The following is a 26,130-nucleotide window of genomic DNA, read 5'->3' on the forward strand; positions in this document are numbered from 1 at the left end:
GGCGGTGAGGACCGGCAGGCGGCGACCAGGCGGCGACGGCGAGGACCGGCAGGCGGCGACCAGGCGGCGGCGGCGAGCACCGGCAGGCGGCGACGGCGAGGACCGGCAGGCGGCGACCAGGCGGCGGCGGCGAGCACCGGCAGGCGGCGGCGGCGAGGACCGGCAGGCGGCGACCAGGCGGCGGCGGCGAGCACCGGCAGGCGGCGACGGCGAGGACCGGCAGGCGGCGACCAGGCGGCGACGGCGAGCACCGGCAGGCGGCGACCAAACGGCGGCGAGGACCGGCAGGCAGCGACCAGGCGGCGACGGCGAGGACCGGCAGGCGGCGACCAGGCGGCGACGGCGAGCACCGGCAGGCGGCGACCAAACGGCGGCGAGGACCGGCAGGTGGCGACCAGGCGGCGACGGCGAGGACCGGCAGGCGGCGACCAGGCGGCGGCGGCGAGCACTGGCAGGCGGCGACGACGAGGACCGGCAGGCGGCGACCAGGCGGCGGTGGCGAGCACCGGCAGGCGGCGACGGCGAGGACCGGCAGGCGGCGACCAGGCGGCGGCGGCGAGCACCGGCAGGCGGCGACCAGGCGGCGGCGGCGAGCACCGGCAGGCGGCGACGGCGAGGACCGGCAGGCGGCGACCAAACGGCGGCGAGGACCGGCAGGCGGCGACCAGGCGGCGGTGGCGAGCAGCGGCAGGCGGCGACGGCGAGGACCGGCAGGCGGCGACCAGGCAGCAATGGCGAGCACCGGCAGGCGGCGACCAAACGGCGGCGAGGACCGGCAGGCGGCGACCAGGCGGCGGCGGCGAGCACCGGCAGGCGGCGGTGGCGAGGACCGGCAGGCGGCGACCAGGCGGCGGCGGCAAGCACCGGCAGGCGGCGACCAAACGGCGGCGAGGACCGGCAGGCGGCGACGGCGAGGACCGGCAGGCGGCGACCAGGCGGCGGGGGCGAGCACCGGCAGGCGGCGACCAGGCGGCGGCGGTGAGCACCGGCAGGCGGCGACCAGGCGGCGGCGGCGAGCACCGGCAGGCGGCGACGGCGAGGACCGGCAGGCAGCGACCAGGCGGCGGCGGCGAGCACCGGCAGGCGGCGACCAGGCGGCGGCGGCGAGCACCGGCAGGCGGCGACGGCGAGGACCGGCAGGCGGCTACCAAACGGCGGCGAGGACCGGCAGGCAGCGACCAGGCGGCGGTGGCGAGCACCGGCAGGCGGCGACGGCGAGGACCGGCAGGCGGCGACCAGGCGGCAATGGCGAGCACCGGCAGGCGGCGACCAAACGGCGGCGAGGACCGGCAGGCGGCGACCAGGCGGCGGCGGCGAGCACCGGCAGGCGGCGGCGGCGAGGACCGGCAGGCGGCGACCAGGCGGCGGCGGCGAGCACCGGCAGGCGGCGACCAGGCAGCGGCGGCGAGCACCGGCAGGCGGCGACGGCGAGGACCAGCAGGCGGCGACCAGGCGGCGGCGGCGAGCACCGGCAGGCGGCGACCAGGCGGCGGCGGCGAGCACCGGCAGGCGGCGACGGCGAGGACCGGCAGGCGGCGACCAGGCGGCGGCGGCGAGCACCGGCAGGCGGCGACCAGGTGGCGGCGGCGAGCACCGGCAGGCGGCGACGGCGAGGAGCGGCAGGCGGCGACCAAACGGCGGCGAGGACCGGCAGGCGGCAACCAGGCGGCGGTGGCGAGCACCGGCAGGCGGCGACGGCGAGGACCGGCAGGCGGCGACCAGGCGGCAAGGGCGAGCACCGGCAGGCCGCGACGGCGAGGATGCAGGCGGCGACCAGGCGGCGGCGGCAAGCACCGGCAGGCGGCGACCAAATGGCGGCGAGGACCGGCAGGCGGCGACCAGGCGGCGGCGGCGAGCACCGGCAGGCGGCGACGGCGAGGACCAGCAGGCGGCGACCAGGCGGCGGCGGCGAGCACCGGCAGGCGGCGACCAGGCGGCGGCGGCGAGCACCGGCAGGCGGCGACCAGGCAGCGGCGGCGAGCACCGGCAGGCGGCGACGGCGAGGACCGGCAGGCGGCGACCAGGCGGCAATGGCGAGCACCGGCAGGCGGCGACCAAACGGCGGCGAGGACCGGCAGGCGGCGACCAGGCGGCGGCGGCGAGCACCGGCAGGCGGCGGCGGCGAGGACCGGCAGGCGGCGACCAGGCGGCGGCGGCGAGCACCGGAAGGCGGCGACCAGGCGGCGGCGGCGAGCACCGGCAGGCGGCGACGGCGAGGACCGGCAGGCGGCGACCAGGCGGCGGCGGCGAGCCCGGCAGGCGGCGACGGCGAGGACCGGCAGGCGGCGACCAGGCGGCGGCGGCGAGCACCGGCAGGCGGCGACCAGGCGGCGGCGGCGAGCACCGGCAGGCGGCGACGGCGAGGGCCGGCATGGGGCGACCAGGCGGGGGCGGCGAGCACCGACAGGCGGCGACGGCGAGGACCGGCAGGCGGCGACCAGGCGGCAATGGCGAGCACCGGCAGGCGGCGACCAAACGGCGGCGAGGACCGGCAGGCGGCGACCAGGCGGCGGCGGCGAGCACCGGCAGGCGGCGGCGGCGAACACCGGCAGGCGGCGACCAGGCGGCGGCGGCGAGCACCGGCAGGCGGCGACGGCGAGGGCCGGCAGGCGGCGACCAGGCGGCAATGGCGAGCACCGGCAAGCGGCGACCAAACGGCGGCGAGGACCGGCAGGCGGCGACCAGGCGGCGGCGGCGAGCACCGGCAGGCGGCGGCGGCGAGCACCGGCAGGCGGCGACCAGGCGGCGGCGGCGAGCACCGGCAGGCGGCGACGGCGAGGGCCGGCATGGGGCGACCAGGCGGGGGCGGCGAGCACCGGCAGGCGGCGGCGGCGAGGACCGGCAGGCGGCGACCAGGCGGCGGCGGCGAGCACCGGCAGGCGGCGGCGGCGAGGACCGGCAGGCGGCGACCAGGCGGCGGCGGCAAGCACCGGCAGGCGGCGACGGCGAGGACCGGCAGGCGGCGACCAGGCGGCGGCGGCGAGCACCGGCAGGCGGCGACCAGGCGGCGGCGGCGAGCACCGGCAGGCGGCGACGGCGAGGGCCGGCATGGGGCGACCAGGCGGGGGCGGCGAGCACCAGCAGGCGGCGGCGGCGAGGACCGGCAGGCGGCGACCAGGCGGCGGCGGCGAGCACCGGCAGGCGGCGGCGGCGAGGACCGGCAGGCGGCGACCAGGCGGCGGCGGCAAGCACCGGCAGGCGGCGACGGCGAGGACCGGCAGGCGGCAACCAGGCGGCGGCTACAGCGTGCAACAGTGATGGCGAACAGACGGCAAGGCAAGAAAACGGTGGGGATCTTCCACGTCGAAGGTGCACCCTGAGAGTAGCCCAGGCAGTGAAACTCTTCAATGAAGAAGTGAGGGAATCCAACCATCGGATGGCGAGTACGCGCTGAGCTCCGCTATTTAAAGCCTTCTGGGGTGACATTGCGTATGCGCTGCTCAGCGCGCGTGTTCATAACGGCTCCGTGCGCTGCGCCTCGCGCCCTCCACTGCGAAAGCCTGGCGTATCGGTGTGAGGTCGATTTCCATCTTTGTGCAGATAACTACGTCGACTACGGAGTTTCTCTATAATAGGATTCCAAGCAGAGTTCAGCTGATAACCGCTATCTCGATTGATGAGAGTCTCGTTGTCAGACAATCTTATTTCCACAGATTCATTGATAATCGAGCTTCAAAAGTTTGATGTATGGACCAAAATTTTTGTGTCGTCGTAATTCACGGAATGGTCTGTGGAAGTACAATGTTCGGCGATTGCAGACTTGGTGGGTTGGAGAAGGCGAGTATGCCGTTGGTGTTCCACAATGCGTTCCTGCACAGTTCGTGTTGTTTGCCCTATATATGATTTGCCGCATTCACATGGAATTTTGTAAACACCTGGTTTACGCAGGCCCAGGTCGTCTTTAACAGATCCCACCAGTGATGAAATTTTGGAAGGAGGGCGAAAGATGACTCTCACTTGATACTTTCTCAATATTCTGCCTATCTGTGAAGAAATATTCCTAATAAATGGTAGATAAACAGTCGACCTGAAGGCCTCTTCCTCTTCCATGTTCCGTCGTTTGTAGGTCTTCATCACTCTGTTCACTTGCCTAGGTGAAAAGCCATTCTTCAAAAATACTTTTTGCAGGTGTTTCAGTTCCGCTTGAAGACTGTCGGCGTCAGAGATAGTATGGGCACGGTGGACCGAGGTTTTGAAACGCCCATTGTTTGTGCTGGATGGTGGCAACTAGTAGCTTGTAGATACAGGTCTGTATGAGTGGGCCTTCTGTACACCAAGTAACCAAGTGTGCCATCACTCTTCCGTCGCACCAAGACGTCTAAAAATGGCAGACAACCATCTCTCTCTATCTCCATGGTAAATTTTATCTTTTCATGTATGGAGTTCATGTGACGTAAAAATTCTTGGAGACGGTCCAGACCATGAGGCCACACTATAAAAGTGTCGTCAACGTACCGCCAAAATACTGTCTGTTTAAAAGTGGCAGAGTTGAGTGCTCTCTCCTCAAAATCCTCCATAAAAAGATTGGCCACCAGGGGAGACAAAGGACTCCCCATGGCGACACCATCAGATTGTTCGTAAAATTCGTTGTTAAATATAAAATATGTAGAGGAGAGAGTGTGCTCAAACAACGCTGTAATGTCTGCACCAAACATATTGCCAATGAGGTGTAGTGAGTCCACCAGAGGTACCTTTGTGAACAGTGAAACCACATCAAAACTGACCAATAAATCACTACTTTGCAGTTGTAGTGACTGAAGTCGACTGATAAAATCACCAGAATTCTTTATGTGATGTGCACACTTGCCTATCATTGGTTTGAGCAAAGATGCCAAGAATTTTGCTAGGTCGTAGGTGGCTGCCCCAATGTTACTCACAATTGGACGTAATGGCACATTTTCCTTGTGGATCTTAGGCAGTCCATATAGCCTAGGTGGAACTGAACTGTTTGGTTTCAGTCTCTTGATGAACTCCTTCGGTAAACTATTTGATAAAAGGCCAGACGTATTTGTGCATTCGCACTGAAGAAGGTGGATCCATTGCCCAGCTAGACTTATGAACTATATGAATGCGTGGTGACTGTTCATTCAGAAATGCCCGAAAGAACAGATAGGATAGGTGGCGCTCGGTGGGAAGTTGGATCGGCCGTGAGGCCTGCCGATAGTCCGTGCAGTAGCGATAACTCTGTCTACCGGATAGCGCAGTGGTTACCGAACCCATCTAATAAGTAGGAGATCTCCGCTTCGAATCCCGGTCCGGCATATGTTTCCGCTCGTTGCTGCTTATTCCGGTTAATGTCCTGCTCCAGATGCAGCTGACAGCTGTGATCCCCATTCAATTTCCACTCAGCATATTTGTGACTTAGTAATTTGTTTGCTGTCTCACAGTTCCGCCGTCTACCTCAGAACACCTAAACCTAATTCGGTGTGTGCGAGCCGTTCTACCCAGATGACCCGTACACATCATCTGGCGACGAGAATTCCGAACTCACTGCGCTGCATCATTTCCTGTGTCACTTTGCTATTCCTTGCTTGTTTGTTCGTTAACTTTTAGGGCATGTGCAAATTTTCTCTTACAGATTGGTACTCTATTTAATATCTGTGCTACCAAGGTAGCTTTAGGATTTCTTGTGTGCCTGCAATAGCATTTATTTACCATGCCAAACCCAGCGCTCCAAACCCCTCATTTGTCTGCCTCACAATCAGCGGTGCCACAAACGTAAATGCCTCCGGCACCACCGCTCCATCTGCACTGAAGCGCCAATAAAACTGGTGTAGGCATGCGTATTCAAATATAGAGATATGTAAACAGGCAGAATTCGGCTCTGCTGCCAGCAAAGCCTATATACGACAACAAGTGTCTGGCGCAGTTGTTAGATTGGATACTGCTGCTGCAATGTAACGTTAGCCAGATTTAAGTGAGGCTGAACGTGGTGTTATAATCGGCGCACGAGCGATGGGACACAGCATCCCAGAGGTAGCAATGAAATGGGGATTTTCCCGTACGGCCATTTCACGAGTGTACCGTGAATATCAGGAATACGGTAAAACATCCAGTCTCAGACATCGCTGCGGCCGGAAAAAGATCCCGCAATAACGGGACCTACGACAGCAGAAGAGAATCGTTCAGCTTGACAGAAGTGCAACCCTTCAGCAGATTGCTACAGATTTCAATGCTGGACCATCAACAAGTGTCACAGTGCGAACCATTCAACGAAACATCATCGATATGGGCTTTCGAAGCCGAAGGCCCACTCGTGTACCCTTGATGACTGCAGGACACAAAGCTTTACACCTCGATTGGGCTCATCAACATCGACATTGGACTGTTGATGACTGGAAATATGTTGCCTGTTCGGACGAGTCTCGTTTCAAATTGTATCAAGCGGATGCCCGTGTACGGGTATATGTCAGCAGGGGACTGTTCAAGCAGGTGGGGGCTCTGTAATGCGGTGGGGCGTGTGCAGTTAGTGATGTGAGACCCTGATATTTCTAGTTACGACTCTGACAGGTGATACGTACGTAAGCATCCTGCCCGATCATCTGCAACCATTCATGTTGTTGTTATGGTCTTCAGTCCAGAGACTGGTTTGATGTAGCTCTCGATACTACTCTATCCTGTACAAGCCTCTTCATCTCCAAGAAACTAATGCAACCTACATCCTTCTAAATTTGCTTACTGTAATCATCTCTTGGTCTCCCTCTACGATTTTTACCCTCCACGCTGCCCTCCAGTACTAGATTTGTGATCCCTTGATGCCTCAGAACGTGCCCTACCAACCGATCCTTTCTTCTAGTTAAGTTGTGTCACAAATTCCTCTTTTCCCCAATTCTATTTAGTACCTCCCCATTAGATACGTAATCTACCCATCTAATCTTCGGCATTGTTCTGTAGCACCACTTTTCAAAAGCGTCTGTTCTCTTCTTGTCTAAACTATTTATCGTCCACGTTTCACTCCCATAGATGGATATATTCGATACAAGTACATACAGAAAATATTTCCTGACACTTAAATCTATGTTCGATGTTAACAATTTCTCTTCTTCAGAAACGCGTTCCTTGCCATTGGCAGTCTACATTTCACATCATCTCTACTACGACCATCATCAGTTATTTTGCTCCCCAAATAGCAAAACTCATCTACTACTTTAAGAGTCTCATTTCCTAACCTAATACCCTCAGCATCACCTGATTTAATTCGACTACATTCCATTATCTTCGTTTTGCATTTGTTGATGTTCATCTTATATTCTCCTTTCAAGACACTGTTCAACTGTTCTTCCACGTCCTTTGCAGTCTGTGACAAAATTGCAACGTCATCGGCAAACCTCAAAATTTTTATTTCTTCTCCACCGATTTTAATTCCTACTCCAAATTTTTCTTTCGTTTCCTTTACTGCTTGCCCAATATATAGACTGAATAACATCATCCCTGCCTCACTTCCTTCCCAACCACTGCTTCCCTTTCATGCCCCTTGATTCTGGTTTCTGAACAAATTGTAAACAGATTTTCGCTCCCTGTGTTTGACCGCTGCCACCTTCAGTGTTTGAAGGAGAGTATTCCAGTCAACATTGTCAAAAGTTTCTCTTAGTCAACAAATGCTAGAACCGTAGCTTTGCCTTTCATTAATCTATCTTCTAGCGTAAGTCGTAGGGTCAGTTTTGCCTTATGTGTTCTAACATTTCTACACAATCCAAACTGTCCTTCCCCGAGGTCAGCTTCTACCAGTTTTTCCATTCGTCTGTAATGAATTCGAGGTAGTATTTTGCAGTCTTGATTTATTAAACTGATAGTTCGGTAATTTTCACACCTGTCAACACCTGCTTTCTTTGAGACTGTCATTATTATATTCTTCTTGAAGTCTGAGGGTATTTCACCTGTCTCATAGATCTTGTTCACCAGCAGAATTTTGTAATGGCTGGTTCTCCCCAGGCTATTAGTAGCTCTAATGGAATGTTGTCTATTCGTGGGGCCTTTTTTCGGCTTAAGTCTTTCAGTGCTCTGTCAAATTCTTCACGCACTATCATATCTCCCATTTCATCTTCATCTACGTCCCCTTCCAACGATAATATTGCCCTCAAGTACATCGCCCGTATATAGACCTCCTACATACTCCTTCCACCTTCCACCTTCTTTGCTTAGAACTGGTTTTCCATCTGAGCTCTTGATATTCATACAAGCGGTTCTCTTTTCTCCAAAGGTCACTTTAATTTTTCTGTAGGCAGTATCTATTTGTCCTCTATCCATCCCTATGTAGCCATTTTACACTTCCTGTCGATCTAATTTTTGAGGCATTTGTATTCAATTTTGCCTGCGTCATTTAGTGTATTTTTAAGTTTTCTCCTTTCATCAATTAAGTTCAATATCTCTTGCGTTACCCAAGGATTTATACTAGCCCTCGTCTTTTTACCTACTTGATCCTCTGCGACCTTCACTACTCCATCTCTCAAAGCTATCCTTTCTTCTTCTACTGTATTTCTTTCCGCCGTTCTTGTCAATCGTTCCCAAATGCTCTCTCTGAAACTCTGTACAACCTCTGGTTCTTTCGGTTCATCCAGGTCCAATCTCTGTAAGTTCCCCCTTTTTCAGTTTCTTTAGTTTTGATCTACAGTTCATAGTCAATAGATTGTGGAGAGAGTCCACATCTGCCCCTGGAAATGGCTTACAATTCTAAACCTGGTTCCTAAATCTCTGTCTTACCATTATATAACCTGTCTGAAACCTTCCAGTGTCTCCAGGTCTCTTTCACGTATACAACCTTCTTTAATGATTCTTAAAACAAGTGTTAGCTAGTAGTAAAGGAGTTTTACTCTGTGCAAAATTCTACCAGGCGTCTTCCTCTTTTTCCTTACCCCCAGTCCATATTCACCTACTACTTTTCCTTCTCTTCCTTTTTCTACTATAGAATTCCAGTCCCCCATGACTATTAAATTTTCGTCTCCCTTCACTACCAGAATAATTTCTTTTATCTCAACATACGTAATGGAATAAAGTCGAATTAAATCGGGTGATGCTGAGGGAATTAGATCAGGAAATGAGACAAAGTAGTAAAGGAGTTTTGCTATCTGGGGAGCAAAATAACTGATGATGGTCGAAGTAGAGAGGATATAAAATGTAGACTGGCAATGGCAAGGAAAGCGTTTCTGAAGACGTGAAATTTGTTATCATCGAGTATTGATTTAAGTATCTGGAAGTCGTTTCTGAAAGTATTTTGTAAGGGGTCCGTAGGCCCTTACTGTAGGTTTGCACTCGGCACAGGTCGACAGAGCAAACTATCGATAGTGTGTCGGGTTGCGAGAGCGAATGAGTCAGTAGGTTCCCGTGTGGCGGGCCGAGCTGTGCGGAAGCCAGCAGTGGCAGTAATTCAAGGTTCACCGACAAAGGGAGTGGCCATCGCCGCGGTTTAACCCCTTTGTGTTAATATAATACGGGAAAGTGATAAAGTATAGTTACGAGAGTGATCAGTGATACTTCTGAGCCGTTATTTGAGATTTCGCGTCTACCGCGCCGGCATCATTTGGATTGCAGTGATTGTATTTGGCGTGTGACGATAATGAATAAGGAAGGAGCCTGTGCTGAGATTAGCCGTAATTAGAAGTGTATGACGAAGGCAGTGGCTGTCTCCTTCTACTTGTGTTTTTTGAGACGAATATAGATTTTGATTAGCGAAGCTGTGTTGGTGTTCTCCTTGTTACCAGACATTTCATTATTACAGCATTGAGAAGGACAAAATGGAATGTAACAACTCCGTAGCAGTCCATTCCGATTGCCAGCCCCATTAGGTACACGGTCACATTAATTAATAATTATTTGGGCTGCTATCAGATCCCGATCGAGCGGGAACGTAAAATAATCGGACGTGTTACACCCTTGGCGACCGTGACAGGACTAGTGCAATTTTCGGACGAACAGTAAAGAACAATAGGTAATTTTATCTTGCTTAACGCAAGAAAATATTTTTTCAATTTGGATCGAGGCAGAGTATAAACTTTGAAATCGCGACAAGGAACAGTGCATTATTGAACAATACGAAGTAATAGCATCTTGCGATTGTGACTAAACTTTTTTTCTCGCCATATTTGATAAGAACAATAGTGTCGATAAACTGTGTTATAATGTGCAAATGCGTAAATCCGCACGAAAAACTGTGAAAAGTGAACACCAAAGAAAGACACGTGTGAACATTATACAAGCAAAACGAACTAAGAATTCGTGACGAAAGCTTTTACAGGAGTGTTTAATAATGACATGATGACTGAAATTGTTTTTTGAGTAGTGAAAATCGGGCAGCTTCTTGTGGACCCATAAACTGTTATGCAGACGACAATATATTGTGGCGACGCAATTGGTGAGTGACGTCACGCCGACCCGTGTAGCAGCGGCGCCAAAGAGCTTCGATCCGCGAGGTGATTTCACACGTCATCCCAGCTACCTGTCCAAGGAGTAGCTTAGTCGCAGACGCACTACACCGAGCGCCGACCCGTCATCTAGCGGCCGGACTACAAACTACGCCCGCCTGCAGCGTCACAGAGCGGACGGCTGAGAACTACGACGTCCCGCCGCAGCGAGCAACGCGACTACACGCGGCTCCAGCGGCAGTACAGCGCCACGCCCATTTCAAACGTCAAAACATCGCGACTCGTGGTAACGTCGGTTCGTGAGTGAAGACGACTGGTTGGCATAACATTTAATTGCAGTGTGCAATCTTTGCAGTAAATAAACAATTTTTTTACTGGTTTTTTACATTAGGGAAAGTGCTCAATTATAGTAATTTCTGAAAAGTTTGCGAGATATACTCTGAAATATACCATACTTATTTAAGCATACTGTGTTGTTTAAATGGTAATTATACAGGTATGCTCATTGTCTTTGGGGAGTTTACATTGATAGATTCTATGAATGGTGTGATTTATCTTACTTAAAACATTTTGCATAAACTGTGTATGTGAAAATTGATATTTGAAGTTATTAGGTTTGAGGGTTGTTCTGTTCGGTACTCATGCGTATTGTATCAAGTTGAGATTAACTGAGAATACTGCAGGTACTGTTTAATTAGTTCATGGTAATTAGGAGTGTTTTGGGTTACTAGAGGTTATTTTATATTACTTGCCTATACATTAAAAATCAGCCAAACATGTCTACTGAAGATAAGCAGGTTTGTGAGGCAGTAGTGGAAAGGAAAGGGATAGAACAGGAAGACAGAGATGATTCAGGAATCAGTGATTGTGGATTGTCATTAGATAGCCCATTAGCACATTCAACTAGTTATCCCGAGATACCGGAACAAACGACGAGAGCTAGGTCAGTTTCAGAGGATGCAGATAGATGGTTGATGTTGGTAGACTTGATAAAGAAAACTACCGCATCATTAAAGGAGGATTCACAAGAAACTACCGAATCATTAGAGAAAGGTTTACAAGAAACAAGAGAATCACTAAAGGGTTTACAAGAAACTACCGCATCATTAAAGGAAGATCTACAAGAAACTAGAGAAAGGGGAGAAATGTACGACGCATCACTAAAGGAAACTATAGCACAAGAGATCAAAACATCGCAAATGAAGATAGAATATAATCTGAAGAAGGAGATGCAAGAGCTACAAGAACAGTTGAAGATGGACATCAACGAAAGAGAGAGTAAGCTACAGAAGAGTATAGACCAAGTCCAGGGAGACGTGGAGAAGATGGAAGGAAAGTTGACAAAAAAGATAGACGACGATGTTGAAGAAGCTAAAGCCGAATTGGGAGAAAGGATCACCGAGGTGACGCAGATGCAGAAACAATGCAATGATGCGGTTAAGGGAATAGGAGATAGGCAAAACCAACTAGCTGTCAATCTGAAAAATGCTATAGCTGTGCAACGAGAAGAGGATAACAAAAGGGTAATATTGGAGGTCAGGCAATTAAAGCAGGGAATACAGCAATTGGAGGGCAAGACAGAAGAAATTGATAAACGAATTAGCAGTGCCACTTTAACCGTTGGGGAAGGTAAAGTCGTTACCTTAATGAGCAGTGATAATCGGTACGTCCAAAATAGTGCAGGGCAGAAATTTAGACCGAAAGGAGGGTTGCACCCGATGATATTTATGAAATGGTTAAAAGGAGTTTTACCAGCACATCTTACAGACTCGGACAAGATTCAATTTGCAATAGGTAGAATGGAAGGTGAAGCCTTCACTTGGGGAGTCAGGAAGAAGGAAGGGACTACTAGTTTTGATCAATTTGAAGGAGAATTCTTGAAGAAATACTGGTCCAAAAGTCATCAGTGTGCAGCAATTGAGGACCTACTACACCGCAAGTCACTTAGTACATGGAGAGGAACGTTGAGAGAGTTTGCCGAACATTTGTGGGAATTGAACGAGACCTTGGAACAACCCCTGAGCGATGACGTAATGATATCTGCAATAAAAAGAAGATTGAGCCGGAAAATGCAAGAAACTGTATCCGGGAGCCTAATTAAAGATAGGGAGGCCTTGATGGAGATACTGGAACAATTGGAGTCTGTTCGATCACAGGAACACAATCAAGCTAATGATCAAAACCGAGGGGGAAGTAATGACCCAAGGAATCATTTTGGTAATTCGTCTAATTATAGAGGAAGAGGTGGTGGCCATAGGTACAGGAACCATGGTGATGAACGGCAATGGAGAAATGATTGGAGAAAGAGTGAAGGACCAAGATATCATGAGAGAGGATGGGATAGGCGAATGAATGACACAGTGCATATAGAAGAGGCGGAGAGACCGGAAAACTGAGTGGCACTCCAGATGAGGTCCGGTCAGGAGTGAGAACTACAAGGACCAGAGTAAACCTACTAAGACACGACAATGGTGGAGATCTGAGAGAAGATCTACTGGAGGAAAGCAGTAGGGTTCCCAGAGAACCCATGTTACCCATGATAGGGATCAAACTATGTGGACTGAATATCGAGGCATTAGTAGATACAGGCAGTGAAGCATGTGCAATATCCAAGAGGTTATATGAACAAGTACTAAAAACAAATAATAGCTTACCTAGTTTCCCGGTGAGTGGAGTGAGAATTGTGAATGCGTTGGGTGCAAGGAGTAAACCTATTAAGGAACAAGTGTTGATTACATTCGAGATAGAGGAAGAAGAATACGAAGCAACATTTTTGGTGGTGGCTGGATTGAACACATCAGTTATTTTAGGGATAGATTGGTTGAATGAAGTTGATGCAGTAGTGAGTTTCGATGAAGGTACTATCAAGGCCAAAGGAAGAAAGGGAGAAGAGAAGAGGTTAAAGTTTGCTGAGGGGAGTGCAATCGAAGAAGAGGAGGAATTCAGAAGAATAAATTTGTGTCATGAAGAGGAACCCACCATGGGATACGGGGAAGAGGAACTGGAAGAAGAAGTGTTGATATACCTTGAAGGATTAGCACGAGAGGATAGATATAAAGAGGATAAGGTCAGGAAAAAGTTGGAGGAGATGACACACCTAGATGAGGGGACTAAGAGGAAATTAGCCACAGTATTATACAGGCGTTGTAAGGTATTTTCTCAACGGCCAGGTATCATGAAAGGGGTGGAGTGTAAGCTAAAGATAAAGAACCATAAACCGTTCAATATAAAACAGTATTCCATTTCCCAGGCGAAACGAAAAGCAGTAGATGAAGAGATACAGAGGATGATGGACCTTGGTGTTATAGAAAGGGCCAACAGTCAATATAACAACCCCCTATTTGTTGTTGATAAGAAGGATGGAAAGGTGAGGATAGTTCTGGATGCACAAACAGTGAATAAAATCATCGAGCCAGAGCGGGACAAACCTGAGACTATAGAAGAACTGATTCAAAAATTCCGAGGAGCAAAAGTGCTTAGTAGTATCGACTTAACTGCTGGTTACTGGCAACTACCATTGGCCACAGAGTCCCACCAGTATACAGCATTTACTTATGGAGGGAGGTGCTATCAATTTAGGGTGTTGCCATTTGGGCTTAATGTGTCAGTGTCTGAATTCATAAGAGCTATGGATAAGGTACTAGGTGAGGAGTTACTTAAAAAGGTCACCGTCTACGTGGATGACCTCTTGATAGCAAGCGAATCATGGGAAGAACATTTAAATAGATTGGATGCAATCTTGGCAGCTTTCGAAACCGCGGGGTAACTGTAAACCTGGACAAGTCGGAATTTGGCAAATCAAAGATAAAATTCCTGGGCCATATAATATCAGAGGAAGGTATCTATCCTGATCGTAGTAAAATGGAGGCTATTAGAAATTTTCCGGCCCCCCATAGTAAGAAGCAGTTGCGAGCATTCTTTGGGGTTTGTGAGTTTTATAGAAAATTTGTCAAAGGATCTGTACTTAATGCTCCGAATATGAGGGAATTCACCAAGGCGAGGATGCCGTGGCATTGGAGTGCAGAGTGCCAAACCGAGTTTGAGAATATCAGGGAAGCACTATATAGTGCAGACATATTGTACCACCCGGATTTTTCCAAGGATTTTTATTTAGGAGCAGACAGCTCTGACTATGGACTAGGAATACATCTGTACCAGATGGAGAGGAGCGGAAATGGTGAGACTGTAAGAACGATAGCGTTCGGTAGCAGAAGTTTAAATGCTTGGGAGAGGAAATACTCGATTACTGAAAGGGAGGCATTGGCAATTGTGTGGGGATTTAAGCGTTTCCGGTATTATTTGGCCGGGAGGCATGTGAAAGTAGTGACTAACCATAAGGCTCTTACATTTCTGACGACAAGCAAGTTGAGGCATAGCAGACTAACGCGATGGGCCCTGGCATTACAGGACTATGGCTTCGAGATAATTTATGAACCAGGGGCAACACATATAATACCTGATGCTTTATCAAGATTACCAGCAGACTCGAGAGGAATGTTGGTGGACAGGCCAGAAGGAGAAGGAGTTAGAATTAACCTGATGAAGGGAGTACAGTATGAAGAATTCATAAGGAAGTTCCTAAAGAATGTGCGCAGGGAACAGAACGAGGATGAGAAATTAAAGACAATTAAAAACAAATACAGGTGTGCAGGAGAGGAAAGAATTCGCACATTTTATTATATTCACAATGGAATACTTTATAAAAGAAACAAGGAGAGTGAGGAGAACTGGAAACTCTGTGTGTCTGAGCATGTGGTAGGAAAGTTAATTTGGTATACGCACTATGGTAATGCGCATTATGGACCGAAGAAGTGTCTGGAAAAGTTGAAGGTAGATTGTGCATTCAACAACATGGGAAGGCGTATACGCAAGATACTAAGTACATGTGACACCTGTCAAAAATCTAAAACGACTACAGTACAGCACAAAGGATATATGCATCCAATTGTACCAACAGCAATTAAGGACATAGTTGCAGTGGATCTTTTTGGGCCACTTCCTGCCTCACGAGGGAATTACACACAAATCTTAGTAGTGGAAGAACTGGTTTCCAAATACATAAAATTTTACCCGTTGAAGAAAGCCACTAGTAGAGCCATCATTAACCATTTTGAAAAAGACTATTTTCAAAAGGTGTGTATTCCTAAGCGAATTTTGAGTGATAATGGGTCACAATTTAGGTCAAAGGAGTGGACAGAGATGCTAAATGAGCACAGAATAGAACAAATTGCCATTTCTAGATATAGGCCAGCTTCTAATCCAGCAGAACGAACCATGAAGGAATTGAACCGTTTATGCCGAACATACTGTCATAGGAAGCATGGTTCATGGAAAGAATATCTGGAAGAATTTGAGCAGGTCAGGAATCACCTCCCACATGATTCTACAGGGTTTGCACCATGCGAAGTATTGCTCAATCAAGAACTCGAAAGTATTTTTCGTGAGTTGCTAGTCTACCTACCAGGAAGTTCATTGACCTGGGAAAGGAAATTGGAGCTAGTGGAATTAAGTATGAAGGAGAAGGCTAGGAAAAAACAGGAAAGACATGACAAGCTAGTGAGACCGATAACTTACCGAGTGGGAGACTTGGTACTAGTAAAGGTTCATGCAAAATCAAAGAAAATAAACTCTGAAATACATAAATTCAACCACGTTTATAAGGGACCATACAGGATTATAAAAATTGGTCATCCTAACACTGTGGAGTTGGAATATGCACGGACGAAGAGAGTGCATGGTAAGGAACATGTGCAAAACATAAAAAGGTACTACTCACACGAGAACAGGAATAACCCAGATGAGGAAGGGGAACTCGATTAGGTCGAGTGTCTGAAATGAGAGTGTTCAAGCTCCTTGATGTAGTGGGATAATACATGTTTAGAACATTTTAGTTGTTAAACAGACATTTAAAAAAGAGAAATGTTTATTTACCTCGTGTTTTATGATGTATTATAATTAGAATTGCATATTTCATATCGACGATTATCTGAGAATGGGTATAAAACCTGTAATAACTATTTTGTAGTATAGTAATTCATATATCATGTGTTCAGGTAATAATTTTTGATTGTAAGTTGTGTGTTTCATTCAACATTGGACTATAGAGGACTATTGCTGTTTGATATAAAAATTGTAATTTGGACAATGCCATGATTATGAGATGTAATAACCTTTTGTAGAAATTATTGTGGAGGCAGCCCACTACCGGAGTCGAGGGATTATTTGGTGAATTGTAATTTCATTAATTAATTTGCACTATGTGTTTTGTTCAGATGTAGTAATGTCAAATTCCCTTGCCGATTCTTTTACGCCGGAGGCTTCAAAGAAGTTTTCGAGCGCGGGTATGTAAGGGGTCCGTAGGCCCTTACTGTAGGTTTGCACTCGGCACAGGTCGACAGAGCAAACTATCGATAGTGTGTCGGGTTGCGAGAGCGAATGAGTCAGTAGGTTCCCGTGTGGCGGGCCGAGCTGTGCGGAAGCCAGCAGTGGCAGTAATTCAAGGTTCACCGACAAAGGGAGTGGCCATCGCCGCGGTTTAACCCCTTTGTGTTAATATAATACGGGAAAGTGATAAAGTATAGTTACGAGAGTGATCAGTGATACTTCTGAGCCGTTATTTGAGATTTCGCGTCTACCGCGTCGGCATCATTTGGATTGCAGTGATTGTATTTGGCGTGTGACGATAATGAATAAGGAAGGAGCCTGTGCTGAGATTAGCCGTAATTAGAAGTGTATGACGAAGGCAGTGGCTGTCTCCTTCTACTTGTGTTTTTTGAGACGAATATAGATTTTGATTAGCGAAGCTGTGTTGGTGTTCTCCTTGTTACCAGACATTTCATTATTACAGCATTGAGAAGGACAAAATGGAATGTAACAACTCCGTAGTAGTCCATTCCGATTGCCAGCCCCATTAGGTACACGGTCACATTAATTAATAATTATTTGGGCTGCTATCAGATCCTGATCGAGCGGGAACGTAAAATAATCGGACGTGTTACAATTTGTATGGAGAGTAGCCATGTATGGAAGTGAAACATGGACGATAAATAGTTTAGACAAGAAGAGAATAGAAGCTTTCCAAATTGTGGTGCTACAGAAGAATGCTGAAGATTAGATGGATAGATCACATAACTAATGAGAAAGTATTGAATAGAATTGAGGAGAAGAGGAGTTTGTGGCACAACGTGACTAGAAGAAGGGATCGGTCGGTAGGACATGTTCTGAGGCATCAAGGGATCACCAATTTGGTACTGGAGGGCAGTGTGGAGGGTAAAAATCATAGAGGTCGACCAAGAGATGAATACACTAAGCAGATTCAGAAGGATGTAGGCTGCAGTAGGTACTGGGAGATGAAGAAGCTTGCACAGGACAGAGTAGCATGGAGAGCTGCATCAAACTAGTCTCATGACTGAAGACCACAACAACAATAACATTTCTTCAATCTGTTCGTCATCTGTGGAGCTAGTTGGCATATATACTTGTCATACTGCGGAAGCGTGGGCTTCGTGTCTATCCTGACTACAATAATGCGTTCACTATGCTGTTTGTAGCAGCTTCCCTGGGCTCCTATTTTTTATTCATTATTAAACCTACTCCTGCTTTACCTCTGTGTGATATTGTATTTATGACCCTGTATTCACCTGACCAGAAGTCTTGTTCCTCCTGCTACTGAACTTCACTAATTCCCACTATATCTATCCTTAATCTATCTTTTTCCCTTTCTAAATTTTCTAACCTACCTGCACGATTAAGAGAGCTGACATTCCACGATCCGATCCGCAGAACGCGAGTTTTGTTTCTCCTGATAGGACGTCCTCCTGAATAGTCCCCGCCCGGAGATCCGGATGGGGGATTATTTTACCTCTTACCTCCTGGATATTTTACACAAGAGGACACCATCATCATTTAACCGTACAGTAAAGCTGCATGCGCTCGGGAAAAATTACGGCTGCAGTTTCCCCTTGCTTTCAGCCGTTCGCAGTACCAGCACACAAGGTCGTATTGGTTAACGTTACAATACCAGATCAGTCAGCTGCCCCTGCAGCTACTGAAAAGGCTGCTGCCCCTCTTCCAGAACCACTCGTTTGTCTGGCCTCTCAACAGGTACCCATAGATTGTGGTTGCACCTACGATACGGCTATCTGTATCGCTGAGGCACGCAAATCTTCCCACCAACTGGGAGGGGGGTGGCATTCTTTCATGTCCATTGTGCATTCTGACGGACTTAGGCAATTTCGACAGGACAATGCGACACCCCACACATACAGAATTGCTACAGAGTGGCTCCAGGAGCACTCGTCTGAGTTTAAACACTTCCGCTGGCCACCAAACTCTCCAGACATTGAAAGCATATCTAGGATGTCTTGCAACGTGCTGTTCAGAAGAGACCTCCACTCCCTCGTAATTTTACGGAATTGTGGGCGGCCCTGCAGGTTTCATAGTGTCAGTTCCCTCCTGCAGCACTTCAGACATTAGTCGAACCACGCCACACCGTTTTGTGGCACTTATACACGCTCACGGGGGTCCTACATGATATTAGGCAGGCGTACCAATGTAAACGAGTTTGTTCAGTTAGAGATGCAGTAAATGAACCAGCTTACAGAACTGATGAAGGGGTTCATCCAAATGCAGATGGTAGCATATGAGATTCGGAATGAGACCGCATCACCAATTGCACCACCACAAGCAGCACAGGCTTCGCTGCTGCCTACATTTCGACAATTTGAAGAAGGAATGGAAAACTGGTCGGAATATTTGCCACAATTTGTAGCGCTCCTGGTCGCCCACGAAATGCAAGTTACTGTGAAGCAGTCTTCTTTTCTATCCACCGTTGATGCCGTTTACCACATTTGTGCGAAGTTATTCCCTACTATGACATCAGAACTAGTTAGCTATGAGGAGCCTATTCAAGCACTGAACAAATATTACAACGATAAGATCAATGTGGAGGCTGCCTGTGGTGTGCGTACTGTAAGACCTTCACTACACACACCATCAGATTATTTGACTTGTCGCTCTAGCGAGGTAGGCGAGTGTCAGCAATATGTCTCGTGGTCTTATCGTGGCGTGTTTATCTTCTGCCGTTAGGTCAGACGATAGAAATGCCACTTGCACGCTTAGAGTAGCAGATTGACGGTGACCAACTTTAAACAGAACTTGATTAATTTTCACACACATTTATTAAAATAATAACTTGATTCTGGATGCTATTTACAATTGACAATCTGAAGTTCCTTTGATCTTGGTACGTTAATCTTATTCTCACATATCTCTGATACTTGACAGAGTGTCTATCTTCATAGCTATGTACAGGAATATGATAATCTTATCAGGCGCAGACTGAAACTTGACTATAGACTAATGCAGACTGACTAATCGGAGGTCTGTACACTCGTTATTATACCTCGCGCGTTCAGGTATCACTGTGCGAGTGTGATCCGCGAGGAGAAAAGGTTCTACGTTAGCAACAATCTCATTGGCTGCGTTAAATATTAATACGCAGATCGGCGGAAGCAGAATTTGGTCCGTCTCTAAGACAGCGCCATCTCGTAGTGTGGAGACGGACGAGCGTTGCGCCTGTGCTGTTGTGCTTAGCGGGGCGCGCTCTAGTGGGAAAGTTGTGTACGCGCTGTCTACGCGGGACTATATACACAACACTGCCGCATGTAAATTTTGGAGGCTCAAGGAACAACCAGGTCAAACCTATAGGCAGTAGGTGAAAGATATGCAGGGGCTCATAAGGCAGTGCCAGTTCAAGTGGGAATGAGGAAAATTTTATAGTGACTTGACGATTCGTGACGCTATTACATAAAACATGGCAGATAGTTAAATCCGTGGACAGATTTTAAAATATCCTGACGTCACGCTGCAGCAGATTTTGCAGATTTTCAAGATTCGTGAGGTAGTTTTCAAGCAGGCAACATTTATAGCGAAGCCTCAAGAGATAACATTGCGAGGCAGCATGAACAGCCCACTTCGAAGGCATCACACAGCGGCCCAGTCGGGTATGCCATAGATGGCCACCCAAGCAACCTGGCCGGAAATCTACCGGTGTGAAATCTTGCCCGCACTGTTTCAGATCTCACAAATGTGACCTGTGCCTTACACTGTTTGTCTGCAGGTGACAAAGACTTCCGCTCAGAACAAACGCCAAAATAAGTCGAACTTTCAAGTGAATGTTGTTTATTCTGAGCTGAGCTGTGATGCTAGTGTAGAACGTAACAGTGAAAACGTGCAATACAAAGAACCAGTTGTTTCTTCAGCGCAACGCCACTCCAATAAATTTTGTGTGGACCTCGTTAATGCTGACCAAAGTGTACAGTCTCAGTTAGACACGGTTACTCGAGTGTAATTGCTAAATCACAATATGTACGATCCGCTTCGCAAACCCACGTTACAGAAGTCAACAACTATGCTGACAGCCTAGAATGGATACGATATTCTACATTAGAATATAGTAGCTTTCTTGCCGACTATCAAAATTTGCTGAAGACGGTATCATTCCAGGTTCTGCGTTGACAGGACAGTGCTAATATTTTTGGCTTGGATTTGTTTGGATTGCGTATTGTAGACAATATTCTAGGAGTTACTTCCGTTTGACTCAAGGGCCAGCGTTGCTCAGTTGTGTGACGAATTTAAAAAGTTGTTTGCTTAAGGGTCCGGTAAAGCTACCAATTTTGTTGCTCATGTGACGTTGTGAGACAATGCACTGACCCGCTTTTGCAGGGCTCGCGAGGTACCATACGCGCTCCGAGAACACGTTGCAAAGGAACTTGCATAATGGCAGGAACAAGGCGTCATTGCACCCATCACGGCTAGTTTGTGGTCATATCCGCTACTTTTCGTGAATGTTGAGGACCTGCACGGACAGTGGATCCTCAGACAGTAGTTGATCCACTCCCACTGCCGTGACCTGATGAGTTATGGACGGATTAGGAGCGGGTCGCTACTTCTCCATAATCGATTTGCGCAATGCCTACCTGCAGATTCCACTATCTGAACCGCCACAGGAAGTGTTTTTGATTGATACACACGCTTGCCTTTCGGTAGAGCATCTGCACCAGCGATCTTTCAACGCCAGCTGGAACACTTAACTGCATCTGTGGCTCCATGTAAAATTTACTTGTGTGACGTTGTGGTTTCAGGCTGCACGGCCGAAGAGCACCTCAGTAATTCGTGTAGCCTATTCAGAGTGTTGTCAGATGCAGGACTCAAATGTAACAAAGACAGTTGTGTCTTTTTCCAGAATGAATTTGAGTACTTAGGCCATATGAATCAGTTCCCGAAGTTTTCATCCAACGCAATTGCACCTGCGGACTATTCGTGGCCTCGAATCTCCAAGAAATGTCTCCGAAATGCAATCAGTACCGGGGAAGGTAACCTACTACATCTGCTTCATTCGTCATGCACCTCAAATCGCGGCGCCCTTATGATGTCTTCGGAGCAAGAATGTATCTTTGGTATAGTCCCACGAAAGTGACATTGCCTTTCAGAAATTGGAAGTCGCTTTGTTCAGCGATCATTGTCTGGTCCATTTCGAACCTGGAAAAACAGTTGGCCATGGACGCATCGTCGTTCAGCACTGGCATGATACTTTCAAACAGAACTGGTTCTGCAGACAGACCAATAGCTTTTGGCTCCAAACTTCCCAACGAGGCTCAGACCAATTATTCGCAGATAGAGGAGGAGGATCTTGCAATCATTTATGGAGTGACAAATTTTACCAATACCTGTATGGAAGGAAATTCTACTTAGTCACTTACCACAAGCCACTGCAGTCACTTTTCAACCCCGCAAAGCCTATTCCAAACTGCACTGGTGGGCTCTTATTGCCCTGCATTATCAGTACAAGACAATTTACAAACCCACATCGAAGCATACCAATGCAGTCACACACTCGCATCTTCCCGCCAAACCGGATGCAGACTTTGAAACATCGAAGCAGCAAGTTGTAATATCGATGCATAGGAGTTGGATGCTCTGTGCCAGTTCCCCTTAGATCACTGGAAGATCGTCCAGTCAGTGGAAGTGGACCAGGACTTGTCATATTTTGTTGCACAACGTGTGCACAGGTTGGTCTTGCTCAGTGAAATAAATCACTAGCCCGGCGATTCGCCGATACTTTGCATGTCAGCATGACTTGTCAGTGGTATGAGGTGTTATTTTTCTATGCACTGAATCAGAACAATCGCGTGTGGTGATCCCAATGGCTCTCCAGAGACATGTTACACAGCTTGCTCCACCAGGGTCACTGAGGCGTGGTCCGCGCGAAACTATCAGCTCGCAGACCCTGCACTTAGTTCGGCATGGACGCTCAAACAGAACAGACGGTGGGACAGTGCCATAATTGCGCAGAACACCACCAACCCCTCATCAACGTTTCTTTGACTGGCCAAAACATCAAGCACCTTGGCAGCGCCTTCATTTGGACTTTTCCGGACCCGACTCGAATGTTAGTTGGCTGATTGTCGTCGACACATATAGCAAGTTTCCTCCTGTCATGCCCGTGAATTCAACACGTTTCACACTCCAGTCTTTGCAGTCCATATTTTCCTTCGACGGTCTTCCAGAGTTGCTAGTGACTGACAGTAGACATCAATTTGTGTTGGCGAATTTGACGATTTTTGTGCAACCAATGATATTCGTCACATCACCAGTGCGCCCTTTCACCCTCAATCAAACGGAGAAGCGGAGGACTTCGTGTACACTTTCAAAAGGCGGATGGACAAGCTACGCATCCACCACACACAGGAACAAGTTTTACTGCTCTTCCTCTCGATTTACCACTCCCATCCCATCCCCACAACGGCCCTTAGCAGCGGAGTTGCTCCGTGGACGGCGTCACCAGGCACTGATTCAGCTGCTCCACTCACACGGGCAATATACAAAACTAACCAACAAATTTTTTTTTCAGACAGTACGGCAGACGGAAACCTGGGAGCACGGTAGTATTGTAAAATCATTGGGCAGACCCATCTTTCTTGTAATTTGTGTGATCCTGCTGCTGAGTCTTTGTTTACAGATTTATTGCCTCCCCAGATGATGCAGCCTGCACTCGATCCGGCGACCTGCGGTCCTGTGTCGCCACTACCTCACCCCGACCCCGAGGACCTGCACCCGTTGCCTCAGCCAGCACCAGCTGGACAACAGACGTCCTTCAATGATGGTCCACTCTACGCTGCAGCCTACCAAGGCGCTGCCATTCCACATCCTGACTCCATTGCAGGTGAACGCTATGAAGACTGCGCTCCACTGTCAGATGCAGAGGTGTGCCCTCCACTTCATTCTGGGGCAGTCACAAGCGAAAGCTGGGGCACGAGCGTGGTCTTGGCACCAGCTTCAGATTCGGCTCCTGTTCTCTCATTGCTTGCTGCATCCCCCCCCCCCCCCATCAGCAGCAGTCGACACTACACGATGTTCCTGAAGAGGTTCCTGAGAGGAGGAGTGTTATTTCCTCGCCAACGGACGCGACAGTAGCTGGCGTACTGAGACAGTTTCAGCTGGCACCACAGGTGATGAAAAGTTCAGTGCCACGCACAACTCTGGACCAATCAGCAACCTCCGCGCCGCCGACAATGAGATGGGCTTCCTTGTTGTGAGAAGTGGAGGCCAGTTCATTTTCAGCATTGGTGTGTGACAATTCGAGAGTAGAGTTCCAGGGTCGCTATTCGTAGCTACAGTTTGTAGTGGAGATCAGCCTGTGAGACAAAGTCTACCAGTGGAGTCGCCTGTGGACTGCACATATGGACAGGTGTTTACTACAGTGATTGACAGTGTGGTGCCCAGGATGGACAGAGCCATTCTTAACACTGTATTCAGTGGAAGTTCGTGGCAGATTAAAACTGTGAGCTTGACCGAGACTCGAACTCGGGACCTTTGCCTTTTGCGGGCAAGTGTTCTACCAACTGAGCTACCCAAGCACGACTCACGACCCCTCTTCACAGCTTCAATTCTACCAGGACCTCGTCTCGTACCTTCCAAAGTCTCGGTCCGGCACACAGTTTTAATCTGTCAGGAAGTTTCATATCAGCGCACACTCCACTGCAGAGTGAAAATCTCATACTGTATTCAGTAATGCACACATCGACAGGCCACTACTTGTTTGTATCTGTTCGCAAACACATCCAGTGAGTTGCTGTACAACTTTAGTTAAGTACTTACAGCGCAATAAAGTGTATATTTGTGTGTAACTATTCGTTTGCACTGTTATAGTTCCTCCGTCCACCTCAGAGCATTTAAAATGTGTGCGAGCAGGTCTACCCAGACGACCCATACGCATCATTAGAGCCTGCAGTAGACTGAAATTACTAAAATTACTAATTGGCCAATCTTGGATTTAGTACTCCTATAGTATCCTACACACCTACAAATCCTGTGTGCATCTGACTACATTTAAGCACAGTTTGACAGGCACCAATGCGTCTATTGTGCAACGGTACCATCTATTAGTATTTTAAAGATATTCTGCTGTTGCTTGATCAATAAATGACCTCTGTAGGCTACTGACAGCCAATTGCTATCCTTTTACATGAGAATAAAATCACTTATACATTTATTCATATGTGGACTGACAAAAACACCACCTGAAAAGAATAAGGTGGGAACTTGGAAGGTACACCTTAGTCATTTGGCGATGTGACTTACATTATTCTTATAAAATTGACCATAACATACAGCTGTGACTCCTCATATACATAATACTCGGGCAGTAAAAGTTAATAATGCACACTAAAATAATTGTAAAACATCTATTGATTAGTACTGAAGAAAATCATCAAATGGGACCATTAGCATGACCACGGTAAAGAAATCGGAAAATTAAAGTAATTTTTTTATTAGAATAATTATTACAAGAAAACCTAACATAAATTAATACAACATGTACCTTATGCCACATTTAATAGAATTACATTTGGCTCTACTCCTGAATTGGCAATATTAAGAAAATAAATAAATATTTCCAATTGTTTTGTGCATGAAAACAATGTTTTACTAACTCCCAGTCACAGGTTAAACATTTCATGAGTATGTAACCTATTCTAAATATTGAGCTCAGCCTAATTGTCACTCTGCTACATGGTTCATCAAAAAAGCTAATCAGCTACACTGCCACTAGATACGTGCCAAGCTGTAAGAAAAGGGAAGCAGTAACACCTTACCTCAGATGACAGCAGAATCCATTTAGAGGAGCAACATGTGCTTGTCAAAGTCCCTTTAAAAACATGGCTTGCTCTCTCAGAATCAACATTGCAGCCATTCTTGGTATCAATACCAGTATCATGCAATTCTTCTCTTCAACAGAGAGGCAACAGAATCATCAGACCACAGTTGGTCTGATAGAAATAACTTCTAAGTGGTGTCTTCTGGGTTAGCACTGCCTGCTCTCACCAACTCACAGTAACATGCAGTTCTTGAACAAAACTGCTCAGCACTGACTTACTCACAATAAAATTCACAATAAGATTCACTGCACTACATAGCAATCCAACTTAGGACTGCACTCATCTGACAAAAAGCTGACTGCCTCAGTACAGCTGCTTCCATACAACTGCCTCCATACTCCACTAGCCAATCTAACACCTACCGTCATCTCCATGGTATCTATATTTTTCTATGGGAAGAATGTCAAAATTTCTGCAGTGCATCTTAAATATATGTTTTAATCCTCTAGTCCTTAGAAATTAAATTTCATCAACAAAGAAACACAATGGTATTGCTGTTGTCATACAAACACCAACAACTTTCATCCTTTTTATACTTTTTAAAACCATTT

General features: G+C 48.3%; 2 protein-coding genes across 2 annotated transcripts in view; one reads left to right on the forward strand and one right to left on the reverse strand.

Annotated features, from left to right (window-relative positions):
• The window catches only part of LOC126188789 (basic proline-rich protein-like), a 39,060-nt gene extending 36,687 nt beyond the window's left edge, over positions 1-2,373 (reverse strand). The window contains exon 1 of the mRNA XM_049930402.1: positions 27-2,373. Coding sequence (XP_049786359.1) covers positions 27-2,373 — 2,347 coding nt within the window. The remainder of the gene's footprint in view (positions 1-26) is intronic.
• LOC126188790 (circumsporozoite protein-like) lies at positions 2,372-23,994 on the forward strand. Its single transcript, XM_049930404.1, has 3 exons — positions 2,372-2,902; positions 23,397-23,583; positions 23,870-23,994. Exons 1-3 carry the CDS (start codon positions 2,372-2,374, stop codon positions 23,992-23,994), a joined length of 843 nt encoding a protein of 280 aa, XP_049786361.1.
• The last annotated feature ends 2,136 nt before the right edge of the window (positions 23,995-26,130 follow it).

Source organism: Schistocerca cancellata, chromosome 5, assembly GCF_023864275.1.
Source record: "Schistocerca cancellata isolate TAMUIC-IGC-003103 chromosome 5, iqSchCanc2.1, whole genome shotgun sequence".
NCBI lineage: Eukaryota > Metazoa > Arthropoda > Insecta > Orthoptera > Acrididae > Schistocerca > Schistocerca cancellata.